This window comes from Rattus norvegicus, chromosome 14 (assembly GCF_036323735.1).
Source record: "Rattus norvegicus strain BN/NHsdMcwi chromosome 14, GRCr8, whole genome shotgun sequence".
NCBI classification, from domain to species: domain Eukaryota; kingdom Metazoa; phylum Chordata; class Mammalia; order Rodentia; family Muridae; genus Rattus; species Rattus norvegicus.
In genome coordinates this window covers 21,170,298-21,190,590 of record NC_086032.1, presented here as the reverse complement: position 1 = coordinate 21,190,590, position 20,293 = coordinate 21,170,298, and the positions used below count along the sequence as shown (strand labels likewise).

General features: G+C 36.2%; 1 protein-coding gene across 1 annotated transcript; it reads right to left on the bottom strand.

Annotated features, from left to right (window-relative positions):
- Positions 1 to 1,822: 1,822 nt before the first annotated feature.
- Ugt2b37 (UDP-glucuronosyltransferase 2 family, member 37) lies at positions 1,823 to 18,455 on the bottom strand. The gene is made up of 6 exons (NM_001007264.4): positions 17,690 to 18,455; positions 16,060 to 16,208; positions 14,947 to 15,078; positions 6,694 to 6,781; positions 3,853 to 4,072; positions 1,823 to 2,363 (listed from the first exon to the last, which is right to left on the bottom strand). Exons 1-6 carry the CDS (start codon positions 18,411 to 18,413, stop codon positions 2,084 to 2,086), a joined length of 1,593 nt encoding a protein of 530 aa, NP_001007265.4. The 5' UTR covers positions 18,414 to 18,455; the 3' UTR covers positions 1,823 to 2,083.
- Between the last annotated feature and the right edge of the window lie 1,838 nt (positions 18,456 to 20,293).

Below are 20,293 nucleotides of genomic sequence, written 5' to 3'. Positions count from 1 at the left end.
AGTTATCCTTTCTTAAACCAATACAAACACAAAGCCAACAGGAAACATTTAAAAGAGGAGAGAAATAATGTATACAGAAAAATAACCCAATAGACTCTATCATAAAGATGAGCACTGAGATTAGTAATTAGAGACTTGTTCCATCAATTCATGACATTTTTATAAAAACTCAATCGAAGTAAGTAAGTGTCAGCCAAGATAGATACACTATTTTTTATTTCTTATTTTGGATTTCCATATATAGAGAGTCATGATGTTTGATGGAACCCATAGGCATAAAATTATTGAATCTTGTGTCAAATACTGAAGTAACTATCAACAAAACATTACATAATAGAGGATGGAAAGATTTTAAGAGCCAGAAGGTCAAGTTGTCTGCTGTAAAGTTGCATCTATTACAAACATTATGAAAGTTATACTCCTGAAGTCTCATAATGGGTTCCTAAACAAGATCTCAATAAAGATGATACCAATATTCATGCTAATATGGAAAGGGGTCAATTTTACCCTTTCCCCAACTCAACATAAAACTGTAATAAGCACCTAAGTAATGTTAAGAGTGGGAAAGAGATAGTCTTTTGCAGGGAAGAACCTCCAAATTGCATTTTTTAAATCAAAGAATAATGATGTTGGATATATTTACTGTTCCTGTCTAGTATGTTTCCACTAATTAAATTTATTCTAAAATATTAGGTTACACATTTAAGCATCATATTATACACTTACTTTTATATTAATATCTATGTATTTCAATGCTAAAAGCTACAACTGTCATAATAGTTACATAGCTCTTTTATAACATTCCTCACAGCATATGGCAGCATTAGTGGAATTACAACCAGAGTTGTAATAGCCAATCTCAAAGCTAAGTTTACTTTAGTTAGGACTTTTATTTGTTTCCTGTTCATATGCTTCATTTCCAATGAACATTATGCCTCATGATCATAGTTAAATTACATTGAAGAGGTACAAGTGCTGTGTTAGAACTTGGAGTATTAGAATGGTATGCTAAAAAATAAGAATTAAGAAACAGGTTTAGTTCCTGTTATGGATTCAATGTAAAATGTTTCAGATAGGCTGATGAATTTTAGCACATTTTCCAAAATTTGTAGTGCTGTTTGAGGTTATGGAATCTTTCTTTTTTTTTCCCCCGGAGCTGAGGACTGAACACAGAGCCTTGTGTTTGGTAGGCAAATGCTCTACCACTGAGCTAAACTCCCAACTCCAGGGGTACAGGAATATTATTTAAAGGGGTTAAATCTTTTTGGAGGAAATATATCACTGGAGCAAGCTTTGAAAGTTCACACCATAGTCACACTTTTTGCTCACTCTTTGTGCTTTCTATGTGTGGTTAAGATGTAATGAGAGAGTTTTGTCATCTGGCTGACTGCTGCCCTGCCTTCCTATCTATCCTGCGTTCTCAGGATCTGTAAGCACAACTCAAAATAAACTGCTCTGCTTTTCCCTGGAGATGCTTTTTTTTTTTTTTTTTTTTTTTTTTTTTTTGGAGCTGGGGACCGAACCCAGGGCCTTGCGCTTCCTAGGCAAGTGCTCCACCACTGAGCTAAATCCCCAACCCCCTGGAGATGCTTTTGGTCAGCACATTTTGTTACAGGAACAAAATAGCCAACAGATTCCTACCCTTTGAAATGAATATCCAAACCAAACCACACTTTATCCCCGACTACAAATAATTAAGACTATTACAGAAAAAACTATTTATATGTCCATATTTATAGTATACAAGTTAGCTACTTTTTTTGTATGAAAGCTACAGATTCAGTCTCAGAGAAAGAGGTCAATGGACAATATTCAAATATTGTAAGGTTAATACTGTGATTTTTAAGACTATCAAGTAAACTTTATTTTCCTCAATTTTTCTACAATGCAACTTTTTTACATTAAGTGATTTTAAAATTTAAAAATGATGCAATTTTTGATAACATATCAGTATTCACAGAGCTATATGTCTTCTTACAATGATGATCTGCCTCCACAAAAAAAATCAGGAAGTGTTAAGAAAGTGATTCATAAATTAGAATGAGGCTTAAATTTCATTCCTGTAGTGCATTGTCAACGAGCTCTACTCATTCTTCATTTTCTTTTGCTTCTTTGCAAAGAATCGGTAAATGAACAAGAAGCATTTTACAGCAAGGGCTGCAATGACTGCCAAACAGGCTAGCAGGAATCCAATCACATCCAGAGAGTGGTACTGGTACCAGGGAAGGTTATGTCCAAGTGGTCTCAGGTGCTTGGCTCTTTTGTGGCGCATGACATACTCAATCCAGAAGATAGCCTTGTCCAGGGGTTTCATAGGTTGGTCATGGTGAATGGTTGACAGCCACATAGCATTTTTTTTATAGCTATAAGAGAGAAAATGTTCCCCGTTGAAGGAATCAGAGAAAGAACTGGAAGAGCTTGAAGGGGCTCGAGACCCCAAAAGTACAACAATGTCAAGCAACCAGAGCTTCCAGGGACTAAGCCACTACCTAAACACTATACATGGACTGACCCTGGACTCTGACCCCATAGGTAGCAATGAATATCCTAGTAAGAGCACCAGTGGAAGGGGAAGCCCTGGGTCCTGCTAAGTCTGAACCCCCAGTGAACTAGACTATGGGGGGAGGGCGGCAATGGGGGGAGGGTTGGGAGGGGAACACCCATAAGGAAGGGGAGGGGGAGGGGGATGTTTGCCCGGAAACCGGGAAAGGGAATAACACTTGAAATGTATATAAGAAATACTCAAGTTAATAAAAAAAAAAGCAAAAAAAAAAAAAGAGAGAGAGAAAATGTTCATCAGTTAATGGAATGAATACTACCAATAATCTTGCTCTTACCCATTTAGCCTAATTTTTGATATTATCGCTGATTTTCATTTTTTTGTTAACATTCTGATATTAGAAAAGTCCAAATTTCACAGAAAAGCATGATGCAAAGTGCATTTGACTTTATTGTTGAAAAGATGACTGATGGTTACATTAAGTAGAAGGGTGACATAGAGGCTTGAGTTACCACTCCTAAATATAAGTTTGATTTAGCACAACAGGTAGGAATTACAATGGTTGTAATTTCAAAGCACAAGAGCAAAATTGTGTCTTTCTTCTTATAAAAACATATTCATTCATTAGTATTCACAGTATAGTTATTTACTATTTAGGACTCAACTTATCTGATAGAAGAATAAGAAGAGTAGAAGCTCCTCAGAGATAGGTAGGGTGTTTAAATAGAGAAGAAGGTGTGAATACAGTGAAGGGAGAGATCAGAATTCAAGGAATCAAACTAGGGAAATGGGAAGAGGAAGAGGGAGATGGAAACAATAACAACTAGAATGTATGAAAAAATTATACTATTAGCTATTTATGCCTTACATTCTATTCCAGGCCTATATACATATGTAGTCTTTATGAACTTTTCTTATCTGACTTGATGGTTCTCCTTCAAATACCCAACAAATTTCTACTAAAATCCCCACACAAGACAAGAAAGCCTTCTTTTGGGGTATTGGCCAGGGGTGTCAAAAGTGCTTCTTTGCCAAGCAGTATGGAGGGTAAAGCAGAAGGGTTGCACACGTAGGATTACCCTGATTTACATAGCAAAGAAACAAAGAATAACAAGGAATTTAAAAACAATGAGTAAAGGAGAGAATAATGTATGTACTGAATTAAGCACTTATTTCTGTCTGTTCCTATCATTATCATTACCTTCAGTATAATTCTCATTTGTTTGGCTTCGGTGAGAAGTCAGTGAATGTATGTATGAATAACCAAACTTTCAAATTAATGAATAGATAATAAATAAATAAATAAATATATGTATATAAATAAATAAAACATTATAAAAGTTTATACTCACAAAGGATTGTTTATTACTTCCTTAAGTGCATTGAACAAATCTGACTTTGACATTGTCCTGATATTCAGTGTAACAGCTGCTCCTTTGGCCACCATGTGGGCAATGTTATCATGTTGTTCTCCAAACATAGGAATGCCAATCATAGGGATTCCATGATAGATGGCCTCATAGACACCATTGGCTCCACCATGAGTTACAAAGGCTTTGGTTTTTGGATGACCTAGAAGAAGATGAATTCACATTAACATTAATTAGCAGTTTTACTCATGAAAAGAGATATGTATAGTAAGAGGAAATGAAAGGAGATGCTTTTACATAAAGATTCTTAAAATCATAAGCTCTCTAGAATATTTTTCTGTCTCAGAGCAAGAAAATATTCTGAAGAACTATTTTTGCCAATTTGCATGTGACTTGAGGCTTGAAGTATGAAAAACCCTCTTTAAGTTGAACATATGAAGTCCATAGTAGAATAAAAAAAAGTGAGTGAGAAAATGGAATCCCACAGATTGCTAAAAGATCTTTACCAAACCTACATCCAGTAGAGGGCTAACATGCAAAATATACAAAGAACTAAAAAAGTTAGACTCCAGAGAACCAAATAACTCTACTTAAAAGTGGGGTACAGAGCTAGGCAGAATTATTAACTGAGGAATCATGAATGGGTGAGTAGCACTTAAAGAAATGTTTAACATCTTTAGTCTTCAGGAAAATGCAAATCAAAATGACCCTAAGATTTCACCTCACACAAGTAAGAATGACTAAGATCAAATACTCAGGTGGCAGCAGATGATGGTGAGGATGTGGAAAATGAGGAACACTCCTCCATTGCTGGTGGTATTGCAAAGTGGTACAACCACTCTAGAAGACAGACTGTTGGTTCCTCAGAAAATATGACATAGTGCTACCTGAGGATCCAACTATGCCACTCCTAGGAATATACCCAAAAGATGCCCAACATATAACAAGAAAACATTCTGTACTATGTTCGTAGCAGCTCTATTTAAAAGAGCCAGAAGCTGGAAATGACCCAGATGCCCTTCAACAGAGGAATGGATATAGAAAATGTGGCACATTTGCACAATGGAATACTACTCAGCTATAAAAAACAATGACCTCATGAAATTCAAAGGAAAGTGGATGGAACTAGAAAATCTCATCCTGAGTCAGGTAACCCAGTCACAAAAGAACACACATGGTATATACTCATTGATTGGTGGTTATTAGACATAGAAAGCTCTGAATAACCATGATATATCTCAAAGACCATATGAAGCTCAAGAAGGAAGAAGACCAGAGTGTGAAAGCTTCAGTCATACTCAAATGGGGGAAGAAAATTATCACAAGAAGTAGAGGGTGCGAGGTGTCTGGGAAAGAGAGAGGAGAGGAAGGGAAAGGGTTGAGGGCATTACAAATATGGGGGGATATGGGGGAGAAGTACAGAGGGTCAGGAATTTGAAAGGAGTTGTGTAACAGTAGTGGCAGTTCAACTAGGAGTAGACACTAGAAATCCCCAGGTTCCAGGGTCTCAAGAAGTTTCTAGGACCCAACTGGGAGGACATTAGCTAAAATAACCAACAGAAGGGAGAGAGACTCTGTAGAGACCATATCTAGTGTATAATCATGGGCCATGTTTGAGGGATGGGGCTGACCACCCACCTCAAAAAATATTAATCTAGAATTCCTCCTGTCAAAAGGAAAAGAAGGGACAAAAGTTGAGCAGAAACTAAAGGAAAGGCCATCCAGTGACTGTTCCACCAAGGGATCCATTCTGTCAGCAGATACCACACCCAGACACTATTGCTGATGCCAAGAAGCATTTGCTGACAAGAACCTGATATAGCTGTACCCTGAAAGTCTTTGCCAGAGCCTGACCAATACAGGTATGCATACTTGCAGTCAACTATCAGACTGAGCATGGCGATCGCTATGGAGAATTTGGGGCAAAGAGTGAAGGAGCTGAAGGGGTTTGCATCCAGAGAGTAAGGACAGCAATATCACCCAACCAGACCCCCTAGATCTCCCAGGAAGAAAACCATCAACCAAAGAATGTACACGGGGGGATGCATGCCTCAGCTGAATATGTAGCAGAGGAGGGATTTATGAGGCAACAATTCGAGGGGAGCCCCTTGGTTCTATGGAGGCTTGATGACTCAGGATGGGGGAAAACTAGGCCGCTTAGCCAGGAGTGGGTATGGGAGCACCCACATAGAGGCATGAAAGGAAGGAGGGAGTAGAGGCTTTGTGGAAGGGAAACTGGGATAAGGAAAATACTTTGAAATGTAAATAAATAAAATAACCAAATAAAAATATTTTAAAGGTGACCTTTCTTACTCTTAGGGAACTTGGATAAAGGACCATTCTGTTGTATAATTGAGCTAGTTATTTAGCTTTAACCATCAGTCTGTTGAGAGTTAGACACTGGTAGACACAGTTTTATGCAAATGGTTAAAATGTAAAGTGAGAAGAAGAAATAGAAAGACATGGATGGAGTCATGAGTGAGTCATTTAACAAAGTAAGGTATGGGGTTATAACCACTTAGAAAGTTCTGTGCATGCATACATGTTTCATTTTAAATTTGTTGTACAGAATTCACAGCTGTGACATTTGTTTCAAGTTAACAAAAATGAATTAGAATAAAATCCCCCTGACTTAAAGAAAGAGAAAGATAGAAAGAAGGAAAGAAAGAAATATATGTGTGGTAAAAAGATCGAATTAATGTTAGAACTTTTTATCTTAAATAAATAATTCCTGAAGCAAGTGCAATATAAAGAGTTTGAAAAGCTATAGGTACAAAAATCCTGGACTCAGTCATGATGTTGCATTTTTTTCCAGAGTCTTACCAAGGAGGTCATTCTGGGGAAGCCACTTGTAGACTCTGGTATTGGGTCCTAAAGTTGCTGGGATTTTGCCATCAAATTTCCAAAGAACCTGTTAAGAGTTAGACAATTTCATTGGTTTTGCCAAATTTAACATTACAAAGACTGAGCTGGATATATTTAGAAGTAGAAATGTGGAGACACACATATATATATGTAACAATTAATGGAAAAAAGAAGTTGTGAGTTTGAAAATGACCAAGGGGGCATGTTTATAGGAGTGTTTGAAGGGAGTAATAGAAAGGCAGAAATGATGTAATTATAATTTCTAAAAGAGAAGTAATTTTAAAATGTAGGTTTTTTTTTAAGTAAAGGGAAAACAGCTCTGAACACCTCTGACTGGAGAGATGAGAAAGTCCCAAGCAGTGAGTACTGAGAACTCAGAAGACTCACACAAGAGTGCCAATACTTTTTGTGTTACACTCACACAGGTAACCATAATCACCACTTTTGAGGAAGAAATATTTAGACAAATGAGACAGTTAATGATTCAGGAAAATATTAATCTATTGCCACGGTGACATAATTCAACTCCAAAGAATATTGGCAAATTACTAATAATTTATTTGATCTAAATGAATTTGAGAAGTCTAATATTGTAGTCTTAACATTGTAATAAAATGCATTTTAATTACTTTAGAGTTTATGTTTGTTCACTTGTTCTATGCTATTTTAGTTCATTTTAATTTTTTTGTCATTGATTGTGTATTCTTAATTGTTTCCCATTCAGAATTCTCTTTGCCCACAAGTATTTGGAAATAATGGTCAACGTGTTGGCTCATGGGATGTGGAATCATCTGACTCATCTGAAAGAACCCTTTCGTATTGTAGTGTTGGAATTGTCCAGGAATGGAGTTGCATGAGTAGAATTCTTAGTGCATTGAGAATACTCCAAGAAAACAGGAAAAGAATCTTGTTTCCACATTTCTTCAAAACACAAGATTTCTCTTGTTATGTGTCTGTGCCATCTTCCTATGTGTACCAGATAGGAGTTGGGTCTGTATATTAGTAACCTGACTGGTCCTTCTGATTGTACACATCTTGAAGTCCTGTGATCTTTACCCATATGACATTTCTTAAGCCTCAGAGTATGTATTGTTTGATGCTGTTGATAATGTTGGCTATTTCATGAGAAGTTACTCTGCCTCACATATCAGTTCCCTTCTACCATGTCTCATTGTCTCTGGGCTGTGACAAGTGGTACTGAATGGGGACCTAATGTTGGCTTCATAGCAGGGGATTGGGCACACTCACATTAACAGGTGAATGAGATTAACAGGGCAGAATACAGAGAAACCTAGTTTGATTTTGGTCATATGGGCATTTATTTAGACTGTTATCAAAATACTTTACAAAGATAAGATTAATAACCCTCAGGAAGTGACATTCAAATTCTTGCATGAATATAAATAGGATGATTAAAATTGATTTTTCAAAAAAAGCTAATGTAGCAGAGGATGGCCATGTTGGGGACCAATGGGAGGAGAAGACGTTCGTCCTGCCATGGCTGGACCCCCCAGTATAGGGAATGTCAGGGTGGGGAGGCAGGAAGGGGTGGGGTTGGGTTGGGAAACAACCTCATAGAAGAAGGTGAAGGGAGGATGTAGTAGGGGGTTTATGGCCTGGAAACTAGGAAAGAGGATAACATTTGAAATTTAAATAAAAAATATCCAAAAATAAAAGGTCATTAGACAATTTCCCAGTCAAGGCAAAATGCAAAGGAAAAGTAGCACCACTGGCAACTATGCAGGTGATTCTAATCTTTAAATCTTTCCCTATTGGATGAAGATTTAGGAAAGCCTATGGAAAAAGCTAATACTACATCCTAGGCAAATAGGGCAATTCAAGGGAAAGAAATTCATCCATCTATTCCTCCCTGGCCTGATTAGTTGTTCCCAGTGTTTTCTGTAAAGTTTAATAATATCAAAATATTTTATCAGGAATTACACATGGATATTGTGAAGGAATTTAAGAAAGCCTGTGTTTCCTATGGATCTATTGCTCCATATCACTATGCCTATTTTTGGTTGGAGTAATAAGGCACAATGTCTGCTCTATGGTTTTCATGTAATTGCTAAAATGGTTCTTAGGCCTTTTCAATTTCCTCAGCAGCAGATGTGGCTTAAAAATAAAGCCCATTAAAATGTTCAGCAGCTAGAACTGAGGGATAACCCTAGAAATATCAAAAAGAAAGGCTGATAAGTATTTGTTTCAACATATTACCAGTTGCATGATATACCTCCATTAGTCCCCTTACATTAGCTATGCTGCTAAGGCTACCTGCACAAAAACTGATATGGAATCAGACTTAGTGTGTTATAATGTAGAAAAATGCAAAATATCTCTGCACATTTTGCCAATTTCAGAGGGAGACTCAGAGATGCTATTGAAAAACAAGTAAAGGGAGACCAAATTCAAGACTGCAAAGCTTCTGTAAGGCAAAGGACACTGTGGTTAGGACAAAACTGCAACCAACAGATTGGGAAAAGATCTTTACCAATCCTACAACAGATAGAGGCCTTATATCCAAAATATACAAAGAACTCAAGAAGTTAGACCGCAGGGAGACAAATAACCCTATTAAAAAATGGGGTTCAGAGCTAAACAAAGAATTTACAGCTGAGGAATGCTGAATGGCTGAGAAACACCTAAAGAAATGTTCAATATCTTTAGTCATAAGGGAAATGCTAATCAAAAAACCCTGATATTTCATCTCACACCAGTGAGAATGGCTAAGATCAAAAACTCAGGTGACAGCAGATGCTGGCGAGGATGTGGAGAAAGAGGAACACTCCTCTATTGTTGGTGGGATTGCAGACTGGTACAACCACCCAGGAAATCAGTCTGGAGGTTCCTCAGAAAATTGGACATTAGCAACCTGAGGACACAGCTATACCTCTCTTGGGCATATACCCAAACAGTGCTTCAACATATAACAAAAAGTGCTCCACTATGTTCATAGCAGCCTTATTTATAATAGTCAGAAGCTGGAAAGAGTCCAGATGCCCTTCATAGAGGAATGGATACAGAAAATGTGGTACATCTACACAATGGAATATTACTCAGCTACCAAAAACAATGACTTTATGAAATTCATAGGCAAATGGATGGAACTGGAAAATATCATCCTGAGTGAGGTAACCCAATCACAGAAAAGCACACGTGGTATGAACTCATTGATAAGTGCTTATTAGCCCAAATGCTCGAACTAACCTATATGTACAGAACAGGTGAAACTCAAGAAAGATGACCAAAATGTGAATGCTTCACTCCTTCTTTAAAAGGAGAACAAGAATTCCCTTGGGAGGTAATATGGAGGCAAAGTTTAGAACAGAGTTAGAAGGAACACCCATTCAGAGTCTGCCCCACAGGTGACCCATACATACACAGCCACCAAACTAGATAAGATGGATGAAGCAAAGAAGTGCCGGCCGACAGGAACTGGATGTAGATCTCTCCTGAGAGACACAGCCAGAATATGGCAAATGCATAGGCGAATGCCAGCAGCAAACTGCTGAACTGAGAAGGGACCCCCATTGAAGTAATCAGAGAAAGGACTGAAGGGGCTTGAAGGGGCTCGAGACCCCATATGAACAACAATGCCAACCAACCAGAGGTTCCAGGGACTAAGCCACTACCCAAAGATTATACATGGACTGACCCTGGGCTCCAACTGCATAGTTAGCAATGAATAGCCTAGTAAGGGCACTAGTAGAAGGGGAAGCCTTTGGTCCTGCCAAGACGGAACCCCCAGAGAATGTGATTGTTGGGGGAGGGTGGTAATGGGAGGAGGATGGGGAAGGGAACACCCATATAGAAAGGGAATGTGAGGGGTTAGGCGGATGTTTGCCTGGAAACCTGGAAAGGTAATAACAATTGCAATATAAATAAGAAATACCCAATTTAATAAAGATGGAGAAAAAATAAAAATAAAAGGAACTTTTACAGCATTCATTGAGTCTGGAACTGATGTTTCTTTTATGAGCATTGAAGCGTCACCCTAATGGCATATTGTAGAAACAAACTCAAACTTGATAGAGTTGTGAACTATGAACTCAATTAAGATTAGAAAAAATTACAATGTATAAATCCAGAAGGCAGAATGGAAGTCCTTTAGTCTTTTGTTACATGTAATATTATTAATCTTTTTGAAGACACTTTCTATAATAATCCAATGCAGAGACCTACATGCTAATGCTACCTACTGTTCACAATCTCAATTGCTAAGGTAAAAGTGGGGATATCAAAAGAGTTAAGGGTGAAAAAGTTTATGGAACCTCTATTGGCACATTAACAACATCATAAGCATGAATTGGGTTTTGTGTAATGGCTAAACACTACATAAAATTTAGTTACTAAGTCTGAACATCTCAAAGGCCAATTTCTAAGTGTAAAGTTATACGCTCCTCACTAGTAGTCAGACAACAGTTGGAGAATGGCAACAGAGATCTGTCATTTTCTCACTGGAATTTTCATGTTTTTGTAATTGAAAAATATGGTAAATGTAATGCTTAGTTGACTTGCAAAATCTTAATGCCACCATTTGGTCAATTTGAGCTTGACAGCCATTACCTACACTGACACCTATTAGTAAAGATTGGTCTTCTATTGATATGAATTTGAAAAACTGCTTTTACACCATAACTATTCATCTTAATAATAAGGTCTACTTAGCCTTTTCTGTTTCTTCACTTAACCCTAAAGAACCCCAGCTTTAATATCAATGTGCTGCATTACCTCAACACATGGCTAAATCTACTATGATGCCCCAATTCCATGTTGTAATGGTTTTAGAGCCCGTGATGCAGGCCTTTCCTTAGGGTTATAGTATTCATTATATGGATGATATTCTGATAGTCCCTTCCAAACCAAAAGAGCTACAATGTGTATATGGCATGATTCAGGATGTGTTAAATAAATACAGACTGACTATTACACCTGGAAATGTAAAATTACAAAGGTAAGACACTGTAATATCTGGGGCAACTAGTAACTATTTAATAGCCTGGAAAGGATAATTTTAAAAACAGCCAACAACTTTCAAAATTATTAGGGAATATTGATCACTTACATATTATTTTTGAGAATAACCAATTTTGGAGTAATTGATCTATTTAAACTCTGAGAGATGGCATTTGATTTTCTGTGATTTCATCTTGAGAGTCAGAAGTATTACAACTATTTGAATCTAAATTAAGAAAAAAGGCATTTATTTTTGATCCTCCGCTGCCTTTACACTTATTTTTTCCACTAAATTTTCTCCTATACATATTAAACAACAGAAGAATACGCCTTAGGAATGGATCCATTTACACTATAAAGGCTATAAAATATTACTTGCCTTTCTCTTCTTGCTCAATTAGTATATCAGTGTAGGATCTAATGTCAACAATTGTATGGATATATTACTTGCTCTATTTATCCTACATCTGGCTAAAAATTAGTTTTAAAGTGAGTTACAGAACTCTATGTAGTTTTCAAACACAGATTGTTACAGTAGGATTGAAAAGTTTTTATTTCATTTTCACATCCTACCATGCTCCCATTACTACAGGATCTAAAACAACTGGTTCTAACCTGCAATCATGCTTCGTTTATTACTCATACTTGTACACTCTCTATTACAGAATGAAATAAGCAAGTTAATGCATTAAGCAACCCTATTTCTATTTTCATACAACATGAACATCTACCACTACACATTAACGATATTGAGAATTCATGTCCAATACTATATCCCACTTAGACAAGTTAGACAAATTGTACAAGAATACCCTATTTGTTATCCCTTAGAATGTCATATTTATTCTTAAAGCTATAGTTAACATAAGAGGTAAATAAATAAATAAAATATTTGTGAATTGGAGAAAATAGATGCAATTCACTAAAATCTTCTTTCTTGGGTGCTGTACCTCCATATGTGCATTGGTATACATTCTAAATTTCTTTTGGTTCTAGATCTATACTCAGAGAATGCATTTGTAATATTTTTTTCTTAACCAAACTTTCGAAGATAAGTGAGTGACTGTTTTAATAAAAACTGATAGTGGGCTAGGCTGTAGTAGAAAAAAATTAAAAGTTCTGTAAATGATGGAATATTAATCATATTGTAAGACTTCTTTATATTCATCATAGACAGGGCATAATTAAAATAATGCATAGAATGTTAAAATATCAATTATTAAAAAAATCATGGAAGAAGCTAATGGATATCCTTGCACTTTTCTTATATACCTTATTTTTCAATGTACCTGATGGTAATGTATGTTCAGGTACTCAATACTATTTCTCTACAGAACATTCTGAACTGCCTTTAGACAGGCCTATGTGATTTCAACAATTTAATCCTTGGAAGTATGGTTTTCTCAAAAAATTTGACAAAGTATATGCATCTGGCATTGCAGATGTTTCCACTGAAATGTTTTGGATTCCTCTCAGTCTCCTCTAGCCCTGAGTTATGAAGGACAAAGGTAGCAAGTGAGAAGATTGTGGCAGTCATGATGAAGATAGAAATCCTCCAGCTAAAAGGTAAAACGATTCATTGACTCTACCACCAGAAGTGAATGCTGTCTACTTTGGGCCAATTAAAGGCCCTATGCTCCAAGGAAGAAATTAAATGACGCCATTTTTTGTCACCTGAAAATCTCTGGTGATTCTGACCGTTTATTCCCGTAAATCTGTGGATATTCACACACCCAAAGATAATGAAATTTGGGTGCATATTAAACAAAATCACACTGGATATTCTGGGCTTAGAAAGTTAAAAAGGAAGAGATGAGAGAAATGAGTCTGAGCATAGAGGCAATTTTTGAGTGCTTGTGAAAACACTCCAAGAAAATGGGACAAGAGTCTTTGACCACAGTTTTTTTCAACCCAGAAGTCACTCTTGGATTGTGATTTGCCTCCACTTCTTAGCTCTAGCAGATAGGAGAGGGTCTGCTTCAGGTTAACCACTTTGACTTCCTACTGTCCACTAGGCAATGTTTAAGCTGTCCTTCATGTTCCTTTTGACAAAACCATGGTTTTGTCTTACACAGCTCATTTTATGATTGATCGTAGCTGGAACTCATGTGCTATGGATTCATATTACCTTTTGTAACCCTCAGAGTGTTGTTCTATGAATAAAGTTGGCTACTGCCTATGACGTCCACCTTCCTCTGGAGTGGTAACAGGGTAGGATTCAAACACAGGTTTTAAACCTGCTATACCAATTTCATCCAAGTAGACATACAACCCTTTGAAGAGCAGTTGCTGTGGACCAATAACTCATAACATGTTGGCATCATTTGCACACTGGACATACACCTGATCTCGAAATAATGACTAGGACGACAAACTTAGATTGGTATCTCTTTTTTCATTTCTCTAAGAGTTTCATATAATGTTCTTTTTCATATTCATCCCCCTTACCCCAATCTTCCCTAAATCACCCCCTTCCATACACACCCTACTACTTAGGTCCTTAAAAATAATCTATTTTCCTACCTCAGGAGACTGTGTAATGGAGATTTCTGGCTGTTGAAGCCACTAACCTGAGCTGCAGTGTGAAATTGTGTCAAATCACAGTCTCTGGGAAGCAGCTCCATAAGTGTTTGCATTAAATACAAAAATTAAATTATATTATTAAATTAATTAAATTAAATACATAAATTGCCATGGTGTTTTGAAAGTCCAATCTCTTACTTTGACCTGTCCAGTATTAACTGTGTGTGCTTTAATCATCAAAATCAAAATTAAAAACAAGCAACAAAATGTAAGGATCCATTTGTCTTCTCCAAATATTCTCATATGTGTGGTCTTCCACTAGAAAATGGTTGACTTAAATTTGGTCTCTTTTTTTTTTTGTAGATGTTGGTTTTGATTCACATGCACATGAATTAAAAATCGATGCAACTATATTCATTTCATGAGAAATAAAGAAGAATTTTCTATGTCTACATACACCTTTGACAAGTATGACCCTTGTCATCCTAATGCCAGCATTTCAAAATGTGCCCACAAAAATCACAACATTGATATTCAAGGCACTCATAGTCAAAAATACCTTTTGTACTGTAACATCTCTTGTATGTAACATCAATTCTGTTTGTAATTTGTCTAGGTAAATTAGAGCATACCTAAACCTTTAGGTTTCACACAATCACTGCTACAATCAGACTTGCTGAGGACTTTCACACTCTCAGTTTACAGTTGCCTCCCATGGGCACTTTACCTCACCTTTTGTGGAATCTGGGCAAGGGCCCATGCAACTGCGTTGGCCTTTTCTTCTGTCATGCTGCTGACCATTGACCCCAGAGAAAACACCACCACACCATGCTCTCCAGAGCTCTGGACAAAGTCTTCTATATCCTGTGAATAAAGCACTTGTTCTATCACACAATAGTGATTGTAGAACAATCACTTATGGAAACTTTACAAAAAACATCTAGGAAAATAAAAATGGAAGTGTTCTTAGGAATTTATAGAATCATGGTGTTAAAACATACAAAAGACAGAAGTGGCATGGTAAAACACAGGCAGCGGTATAAAGTGTACTCATGCATGTCCAACAAATGTTCTCAATACTTTTCTCTGGTGAATTGAAAGCTAAGGAATGCAAATACAGTTTGTGAAGTATTGGTAAATATGTAACTGCATTACATTTTTCATCCAACAGAATTTACAAATTTCACATTGTTGTTGAATTTTCTCCTATGATGGTTGATTTAATATTATTAGTGAGAGTTTAATTAAATGATAACTATGTTGTGATACGTACATATGTGACAGTTAATGCATACTTTCTCCTATGATAAATAAAATGTTTTGGCTCTCTATAAAATAATCATAACTGTCTGGTAATCATATATATGTGAAAAATTTTGATTTTTTGTTAATGAGAATATTTTCTTAATTTCTCCAAATTCCCTGCCTTTGTTTTAGCTAATGAAGACCATGATAAAATCAGATGTTCTACTCTATTAACTTTGACATATTATTTAACAGGTTAGTATCCTTAGTTTTAACCTGATTCTGCAACTCGGTACTAAAGTTGTACATGCTGTGCCAGAATTCTCAACTGGGCACTGGGATCCAAACTCATGTTCTTATGGTTTCTTGGTAAAGAATTTACCCAATGGCTAAGCACTCTAATATCCTACATGCCTTAACTCACTGATACAATTTTTTCATGTCTGTCATGCTCTTTCCTGGGTTTATTGAGCTCTTATTTAGTAGAACTTTTAATTCCACTTCCCTCATATCTCTTTTATGGGGAGGAAAAAAATGTAATGAAAGATGTAGAACATTTCATCAGAAAGGATATTAAATGGAAAAGAAAAATGTATTTACCTTGGGCAAGGGTTTAGCAGGTTTGCATTGGAGTCCTCCAATGTAGTCAACATTTGGTAATGTTGGGTGGGGAAACTCCAAATCCCAGTAGGATCTAATGAGCCACATTTCTGCTTTGCCCATTGTCTCAGCTAAGGTGGTGGGCCTTCCTAGGTAGAGAAAATGAGCAAATGAGACAGAGAAAATATGACAGGACTGTCTGCTGAGTATAAAATATACTTCCTTAAAATGTTGGAAGAGTTCATGTTTCATGTAGAACATGTGCATGTAAAATGTAATATTTTAATATATAATATGACTTACATCAATAATTGTTTTGTCGTTCATATAAATACATGTTAATTTGTGTTTGTTCTTAAAGCAATCTGTAAGACTTATTTCATGTTTCCTCAATAATTTGAAACCATAAATATTTACAGAAATAACCTCTAGGATATTATATGAGCAAGCACATATTTTTTCTCTCAAATTTTCAAAAAACCTATGTAAATATCAGCACATAGTCCATGTCCAAAACCCTCATTATGCTGTGTAACCTAGCTGGAGTTTTTAGTATCCTAATAGTTTGTAGCTAGTCTTTATTTCTTACAGGGAACTGTAAAGTTTATAAATGGCTAAATTTTTGGCTACTACTTCTAGTCTTGTTTCATATTAATAAATTTAATAGTATTTATACTATAAGACAACCACAATATATTAAGAATTACAAGAATAGGAATTTTAGGCTAGTTAGGTGTGCTATATTTTTAAGACAAAAAAGGACCTGACATTAAAAAAATCCAGCACATGTTTTCAGGCTTCCGGTGAATTTAGACATTTACAATTGAATTTAGGTAAGAGCCCAATAAACACATGTGGAGCTGGTAGAAATATCAGTTCCACTTCTAAGCTTGGGAAATATCATAATGGCTACCAAAATTAGGGAGATTTTAAAAAGTGAACTCAGAAGAAAATATTTTATGAATTATCTTTTCAATTATTTGTATGCGTTATCTGCATAAGCATAACTTATTTTATGCCTGTGCCTGTGGATACCATGAAAGGGCAGTGCTTCTCTTGAAGCTGAAGTTACTGGCACTTTTGCCACTGGACATGAGTGATACCATGAAGAGAACTCCAGTAATAAACTGTACATAAACAATCTCAGCACTTTGGCCATGTTTTCAGACCCTACATTTTCATTTTAAATAAAGACACTGGCCTAGGCAAGAGAAAATAATTTCACACACACACACACACACACACACACACACACACATGCACACACACATATTGATACTATGAAATATGTCATTCTTGAATCTTCATGAATCAAGATTTGTTAACTGCTTAGAAACTTATTAAAATACAGGAAAAAATTCAGTAGAGGAGTAAAGAATCAAGTAGAGACCATTTAGTTTCATCTCTATGCAACGGTATAGCTAACCAAACTGTCTTGTGTCAGGACTGCTACTTTCTTCTATTAGGTCAATTATATGAGATTTTACAAGAGTTTGTGAATTTGATAGCTAATATCATTATATATTTGATCACCTATAAAAGACTATTTCACTTTGTATTTCATAGACATAAGTCTTTACACACATGAGAAACATAAATTTTCAAGTTACTGAGAAGAAATGTAACTTACCCAAAATCTCAGTATAAAATGGATCCCAATTCTTGGCATTAAACATATGGAACCAAAAGTCAAAATAAAGCATACATATCATATTTTTAACCCTGTCTATGAATGTCATTTGGCCACCCAATCCTGACAAAATTACAGGCACATAAGAGGGAGGTAGTATAAATCTTCCACTGGACTTTTCAATTTTATGGCCTGGAGAGGCACGAAGACTGTACAGAAAAGGAATGTGGAGCACTTCGGCTATCAGCTCCCCACAGGCAGCCACAGGATCTGATAAAAGAACATCAAACTTGGATTCCTGTAGTTTTGCCATGAGCTGCTTGTTTGAAACGGCGTCTTTACAAACACTTAGATAATAATCAGAAAATTCATCCATCATATTTTGTAGTAAAGGAGAAAAAGACAAACATGTATCTCTTTGCAACTCATAAGTCCACGCATCCACAAGTTTTATGAAATATTTTTCCAGTTCATCTTTACTGACAGATGTAGGAAAAGTTTCAAACTTAAGGTCTGGCGATTTTTTTGGATCAAGAACATAGTAAGCTGAAGGTTTCAGAACAGTGACTTCATGGCCCCTCTGTACAAGTTCATCCAGTATTGTTTTTATATTCATCCAGTGACTGAATTCCATCGGCCACACCAACACCTTCCCACATTTCGCAGATCTGAGGCAGAAACTTATCTGCAGCAAGAGAAGAGCAAAAATCCATTTTCCTGGCATTTTGAAAATCAAAATCCTTCTGTTCACACTGTGTTCCTTTCTGTCACTGCTTGACCTTTTTTCCAATAAGCTTTACACCAGAGGTTAAAATATAACTTGCATTGCTCAAAGCTGATAAGTGACAGTTACCATGGTGATAGGAAAACAGTGAATGACGATTTTAATTATTCTGTTTACATGAGAGTGTTTAATGTCTCTTTTATGATGGAGTGATTTTAATAGGCCAAGAGGTAATTACTTCATGTTCAATTATTAGTGCCACATAGATATTAGAATATCTCACAAAACTAGTGAGATCATAATGTGACTCATATCTAAATTCTCCTCTATACAGAATTGAAAGCATATTAATTTACATAGTTGATCATTATTTCTTCCATTTAATGAATGAAACAATTTTGTATCTGTGTTGATCAATATAGTTATGTAATCCAATTCAACAATATAAGTGTATGACCAATGTTTTGTGGCATCCTTCAGTCAATCATAAAAAGTCTGATGATAAATTTGCAAGAATTTCATGAGACATAGTTACCTCACTTAGTCCTCACTTCAGCAAAATTAGAAAACCTGGAAAAGTAAAATGGATATTCCACCGGCCTCTTCCATAAAGGGAGAAAGTATAAAGGGACGTGTTGAGATTCCACAACATCAATGTGATGGCTAGAATTTTCTGAACACTGAAAACTGTTGACATACAAACCCCATTAGCATGCCCAAAACCTGCCCAAGATTACAGTCTGTAATTCCAAAATGGATAAAGGACACATGAATTCCCATCCCTACCTGAGGAGTTAGTAGAAGGTGAGGACAGCTATGGATGAAGTCAGGAGCTTCAGAATGAGAAGGCTAGCCATGCTTCAGACATGGCTTTATCCTGTTGTGGTAAATAATTATTGGGGAATGTCTCCTTATCCTTGACAATTCAGTTCCCAAATAAAAGATACAAAATATTTATAATTAAAGTTAACCTTAACAGATATCAATGTTCTATGCTGTTTTATCTACATCTCTGTCAGTAACCCTGAGTTATAACTTGGCAATTTCCATTTTGGCTGCTTTTATTTCAACTAGGCAGCATTTATGCTCATGTACTTATGGATCACTACCCCTATGCATCCTTTCCTCTTCTCCTCCTCCTCATGGTTTCTGCTTCTGACATAAGTCTGTGAGCCAAACCTATGCCTACCCCTCTTTTGCCCAACTGTATGCATTTTATTGATGAATTGGTGATAACATGGGGGCAAAGATATATAGCATCACATGGTGTATGTAAGGAACTCCTTGTACCCGAGGGCAACCAGATGTTGACGTGTAATATTTAGCATTGTAAACAAAGCAACATACTAAAACTTAACATTATAACTAGACACATGCTGGCAAGACAAATTGGACTCAATTTGTTTAAAAATACATATCAAATTGGGACTGAAAAGTGGTGGGGTATAGTGGAAAAAATGGAGGGTAAGACAGAGCTAGTGATTCGATCAAAATATGTCATATGCATATCTGTAATTCTCAACCTAAAATAATTGTCTTTTAAAAGGAAACAGATCACAAGACAGCTACTGTCATGCCTCTGCTGACAGATAAGAATAAAACAAATCTTAACCTGGCATGTCAGAGTATGCAGGGAGTTCAAGCAGCTTTTTGTCATATCCTTGATGGGAGAAAATGTTGTCTTTCAGAGTCTGTGAGGTTGGTTTAGTGAGATTCACAGCTAGCACACTACTGCATTTGAACATGATTTAAATACCCAATACATATATTTTTCCTCTATCACCTTATCTTCCTGCATAGATCAGGATATACCTTATAAATTGATTGATAAACTTGTTAATAGCTCCTGTATCTTAGATCACTCTACCCTAAAATCCATT

Bases quoted from the DNA above. Each gene is read 5' to 3' on its own strand.
- Ugt2b37 (NM_001007264.4), bottom strand. From the start codon at position 18,413: ATGCCAGGAAAATGGATTTTTGCTCTTCTCTTGCTGCAGATAAGTTTC. The intron at 6,782-14,946 runs GTGAGGTAAAGT...AACTCTTAACAG, and splicing joins TTGCCCAGATTCCACAAAAG to GTTCTTTGGAAATTTGATGG. The intron at 2,364-3,852 runs GTGAGTATAAAC...TCTCTCTTATAG, and splicing joins GAAGTAATAAACAATCCTTT to CTATAAAAAAAATGCTATGT.